Source organism: Hevea brasiliensis, chromosome 16 (genome assembly GCF_030052815.1).
Source record: "Hevea brasiliensis isolate MT/VB/25A 57/8 chromosome 16, ASM3005281v1, whole genome shotgun sequence".
NCBI classification, from domain to species: domain Eukaryota; kingdom Viridiplantae; phylum Streptophyta; class Magnoliopsida; order Malpighiales; family Euphorbiaceae; genus Hevea; species Hevea brasiliensis.
Genome location: NC_079508.1, coordinates 65,566,913 through 65,572,270, shown reverse-complemented (window position 1 = coordinate 65,572,270; position 5,358 = coordinate 65,566,913). Strand labels below are relative to the sequence as shown.

General features: G+C 32.8%; 1 protein-coding gene across 1 annotated transcript; it reads left to right on the top strand.

Moving 5' to 3' along the window:
* The first annotated feature begins 1,905 nt into the window (after window positions 1–1,905).
* On the top strand, window positions 1,906–3,857 carry LOC110670237 (myb-related protein 306). The gene is made up of 3 exons (XM_021832215.2): window positions 1,906–2,258; window positions 2,511–2,640; window positions 2,830–3,857. Exons 1-3 carry the CDS (start codon window positions 2,126–2,128, stop codon window positions 3,587–3,589), a joined length of 1,023 nt encoding a protein of 340 aa, XP_021687907.2. The 5' UTR covers window positions 1,906–2,125; the 3' UTR covers window positions 3,590–3,857.
* Window positions 3,858–5,358: the final 1,501 nt, after the last annotated feature.

Genomic DNA, 5,358 nt, shown 5'->3' with positions numbered 1-5,358 from the left:
TATTCTAAAACATATTATATATTATATGAATTATAAACTTCTCGATTATTCATGGGTTTCTATGTTTAATTCATAAATTAAAAAAAAAAACCCTTTTTATAAAAACAAAATTTAATTCAAAATTCTTATTTAATAATTGATTCTGTTGAAATGTCGTCTTTCGTAACCAATATATATATATATATATATATATATATATATATATATATATATATATATATATTGCCCTTTTTAGTGTAGCATTTGTCATATAAAAATTGGGTCCAAGCCCATTTAAGGAGGGCCCTATGTGTCTCTCCTTGCACACGTGCTAATAATGTCACAGTCAATTCTAGTCCTTTTTCCCGCATTTGCACAATCTCTTTTGATTCTTTTTCCATAAATGCCACTACTACAACCACTAACCAAATGCTTTTTCCATAAATTTTATTTAATGCATTTCACTAGTATGAAATATTATAATTTTAATAATAAATACAATCATTAGTATAGGGAAATGTGCTTTTGTCATTAAAAAATGCAATTTCTCATATTAATGAAATGCATTAAATAAAAATTAACGAATATAAAAAATACAATAAATGAATTTAACTCATGCATATTTGAACCCCTTTGAAAAATGGTTTTTTTAATGCTATATTTAATTTTTTTTATTTTAAAATTACTATATTACCCTTATATTAAAGGCATTTAATATTGTTATGATATTATAACGTTAGAATTGAAAATTTACATTTTCTCTCTTAAAATCCCATTTACATCCTTCCGTAATCCTTCGATTTTTTTTGGCTGCAATCCTTAGTATTAATTAGAATTTCAATCTCACTCATATAGTAAGTGAAGTATTAATACATCTTAATTTTTTAGCTAACTAAATTAATGCCGTTGACTACTTAAATAGAGGCATTATAGAAAGAAAGTTAGTCAAATTAACATAACTAAAAAACTCTTAAACTGTGTGAAATTCTTGTATCACCAAAACATTGAAACGGAGAGAGTAATTAATTTGTGCAATGAAGAAAAGCATTAGTTAATTATAAAAGAACAATTGAATATTACAAATTGTCTCTATCATTCCCAATGATCTAATGAAAGCATTGTATTGCAATTCAGAATTCACGCTTATAATCTTTATAATTTTAAAAATGGTTATAAGTTTTTGTTTTTGCTTGAGGGATCAACAAAGAGGGAAATAGGAGATCATCAATTTACATAGAAATTGTATTTCCTCTGCTAAGCCTAAAATTATCTTCATGTAGTTGGAACAGAAAATCATGAGAGAAAATCTAACACTTTAGAATTATATCTATAGTTCATTTATGTGCCCAGCAGATATTATTCTGGTCAAGGCAAGTAATGGGTCTGTCTCTCTCTAACTTTTAGAGAGAAGAAAATTTCTAGCTTTTGTTTTCTTATTTTTTCTGAGGTTTTGCCAATTCATCTATCTATCAGATAAACGATGGACTTCCATTAATAATCAATGGATGACGGTTTTATTTTACTTTTCGATGAAGGAACTTATATATATTTATTTAATTCACAATTGACATATTATTTAAATTAATTGTAATAAATTGTACTTATAAATATGATAAATTTCATATAATATGCAAATTTTATATTTATTATTAGGCATATAATTAAAATTCTACAGTCCAATATAAGTAAATTTTCCATAGCTCATGACCTCCAAAACCATCCTTTTACTTACATTATTAACATAAAAGGGTTTCAGGAAATAAATTAAAAGCAGATAATTTTTGGGTCTTTTTTTTTGTGCTTTTTATTTTCCGGTGCAAACCCACATTGAATGCCCCGCGGTTTTGTGAGGCAGAAGAGGTGCTGGCACAGCTGACTTTGGGTTGCATTGCACCATGAGTAAATGCATTTGCTGTCATCTTTTGACTCTTCTAGGTATCCTTGTTGCTTCTTTTAGGTCAGTTCCTCGCTCTCTTTAGGGTCCTTTCTTCTATATATGCAGGCCAGGGTAGCTAGCTCGGCCTTAGATGACTGTCCTATCTTTAGAAAAGAGATAAACCAGTTTAAGAGAAAAAGAGAGAGACTCTAATTTGAAAGGCTTTGAAAACAAAAATCTAGCTCATCAGTAGAGAAAAAAAGAGTGATTATGGGTAGAACACCTTGCTGCAATAAGCTTGGAGTGAAGAAAGGCCCATGGACTCCTGAAGAAGACATCACATTGGTATCACACATTCAAGAACATGGTCCTGGGAATTGGAGAGCTGTGCCCACTAAGACAGGTTAATTTTAAATCTACCTCTTTCCTTTTTGTGTGGCTTATAATAATTGTCTTCCCTTTTCCTTGTACCCTTTTGGTTTCTTGATCATTAGGAGACACAATTAAAGAATCATGGCTCTGTTTTGTTATATAGCTGCTCTTGAAATGGGCTATTCGCTAATGTTTGATCTCTAATTAGTTTTGACTTTGAAATGGGCTATTAGCTAGTGTTTGATCTCTAATTAATTTTATCTTTCTCTGTGGGCCTTTTCAGGGTTGCTTAGATGCAGTAAGAGTTGCAGGCTTAGATGGACTAATTACCTGAGGCCAGGGATCAAACGTGGTAATTTTACTGATCATGAGGAGAAGATGATAATCCACCTCCAAGCCCTTTTAGGCAACAGGTAAATTTCAATTTATCAATGTACCTTTATCTATTTTTTATGCTTTAATCATGTCTATTTACTCCCTCATTACCATCCTAATCTAGTGATCTTGAAATGAGTCGATCGAATATTAGTATCTAATTTGAATTGGATTTAAATGGTTTATAAAAGTAATTAATGGAGAATCATTAATTGATTGTGTTGCAGATGGGCAGCCATAGCTTCATACCTTCCACAGAGAACGGATAATGATATTAAAAACTATTGGAATACCCATTTGAAGAAGAAGCTCAAAAAGCTCCAAACTACAGGTCATGAAGGTCACTCTAAGGATGATTTATTATCATCAACAATTTCACAGCCAATCTCCAGAGGTCAATGGGAAAGAAAGCTTCAAACTGATATCCACACAGCCAAGCAAGCTCTATATGAGGCATTATTTCCAGAGAAACAAAGCAACTTATTAACTGAGTTAAAACACTCTGGTGGAGATCATTCTTGTGCAAAACCATCATCAACTTACGCATCAAGCACTGAAAACATAGCTAAGTTGCTTAAAGGGTGGTTGAGAAATGCACCTAAGCAAGCCCAAACCAACTCATCATCAGCAACTAATCGGAATTCTTTCAACAACATAGCTGCGACTGATTCTATATGTAGTGAAGGGACTCCAAGTACAGCTGACAAAAACGGGATTGAATTAGAAGAAGCATTTGAATCACACTTTGGTTTTGATAAGTCCTTTGATTCTTCAAATTCAGATTTTTCTCAGACCATGTCACCTGATGAGGCTAGTCTTTTCCAAGATGAAAGCAAACCAAATTTTAGTGCTCAAATGCCACCACTCTCATTGGTTGAGAAGTGGCTTTTCGATGAAGGAGCTACTCAAGGGAAGGACTATCTTGGTGAAGCCACACGAGATGAAAATAATCTTTTCTATGGGACTAGCTTTTGGGAGACTCTTTAATTCGATTTAATTAGGCTAATTATTATGCTGCTAATTTTATTTATTTATTTATTTTCTGAAGGGGTTCTTAATTTGTTTTTGGGTATTTTGAAAGCCTTTTGGTAGTGATTTTTATTGTGCTCTAGGTCTTTACAATGATACAATTTCAGTGGCCTTAGCAGTGGATGGTTCCCACCCCTTTAAGGAGTGCTAGAACACAGAAAGTGTAAATCCCAATTTATTATATGTGATATGCTTTCGACTGAGAATAAATTGTTCTGTTGATTTATATATATTGCTTAAAATAATTGAACCATTTGGTTTGTTCTTGATTTGGAATTAATGATGAAATAAACCTATCATCAACGTAATAATTAATAAGTACTCTTTCTATTCATCAATCTGTCTCTTGCGTTAATTGTCCTTGAAAAATTTTCAAAATTGGATTATTTAGCCAGGATGTAGTTTCGCGGCTCTTAGATTTTTTTCCAAGGAAAAAAAAAGTGCAGAGACAAACACCTTAATAATAATAATAGAGAGCATGAAGGTTCGAGCTTTTATTTATTGGATGTGATGAAGAATTAAAGGATGACCTGCTTTCTTGTGAACTTGTGCATGCCAACTAAATGCCAAGAAAACGGAGAAAGCCAACCACCATAAACCTTGCATAATTGCAAGCTAATCGAGGTTAAGCTAATAATGCTGCTGCAATAATTAGGGCAGAAAAGCTTTTTCATTTTCAAGTTCATGAGACATGAATATTAGTATATAGAAAATAAATTAGTTATAGATAATAAATAGAAGAGTGGTGTTAATTGGAAAAAAAAATTGAAGTAATTAAGCCTATTTTACACCACAAATGGCTGCAATCTAATTAATAAAAGTACAGAATTCCAAAGGAATCAACTCCAAGACCAACTCGCCCTATTATAGCTTTTTCTTTCTATAACATTTTATGAAAGAATTCCAAGGGGGGACAATATTGCCTTGAAAACCTGCAGATTTGCATTTAATGCACATGTGAAGGGATTTGCTGCATACCCTTTTTTTTTTCTAATTTTCAACAAGTAGCAGCTGGGATTAAATTGATAGTGGCCATGCAAGTAAATAATCCATACTGTAAAGGCATGAGAAGGAGCATAAGCCCCTCATGAATGCCATCATCAAATAGCAACAGAAAAGAGAAAAGGGTGTCCCCATCTCCTACCCAGAATATACAAGACTCCCTTAAACACTTGCCTGCTGTGTGCTGATATCCATGTGTCAGATAATAGTGGCTTGGTGCGGTTGGATTGGATATCTATGCAAAATGGCAGCCTAGCTAGCTAGTAGCTACCTCACACAAGAAAGTCAAGAACCAACCATACCTTTTCAAAGGAAATCTCCTTTCATTGCACATCATTTAGTGCAATTCCGCGTGGTGATAATGGTTTCAAAGGTGGCTTTCTGGTTACTGCACTTCAATAATGGCGCATATCAGATCAACAACCCCTTCATTTTCATGCTGTAATTCCGCGTGGTGATAATGGTTTCAAAGGTGGCTTTCTGGTTACTGCACTTCAATAATGGCGCATATCAGATCATCAACCCCTTCATTTTCATGCTGTAATTACTGTTATTTTTCATTCCAGAAGCTGTGCTTCCACAGTTCTAGTACTTATTTCCCTGTGATTATAATTATGGTCGAGTCATATCATGATCAAATTATTTGCTTTATATTAAGTTCACCTTTTGACGTAAATAAAAGCGAAATTGTATTTTTATGCTTGCAAATTTTTAGTTGGCTGCTA

What these genes read in the sequence shown, in the direction of transcription:
- LOC110670237 (XM_021832215.2), top strand. Translation starts at nt 2,126, where the DNA reads ATGGGTAGAACACCTTGCTGCAATAAGCTTGGAGTGAAGAAAGGCCCA. An exon ending in AGCTGTGCCCACTAAGACAG is followed by an intron (nt 2,259 to 2,510) that starts GTTAATTTTAAA and finishes GGGCCTTTTCAG; the next exon opens with GGTTGCTTAGATGCAGTAAG. An exon ending in CAAGCCCTTTTAGGCAACAG is followed by an intron (nt 2,641 to 2,829) that starts GTAAATTTCAAT and finishes ATTGTGTTGCAG; the next exon opens with ATGGGCAGCCATAGCTTCAT.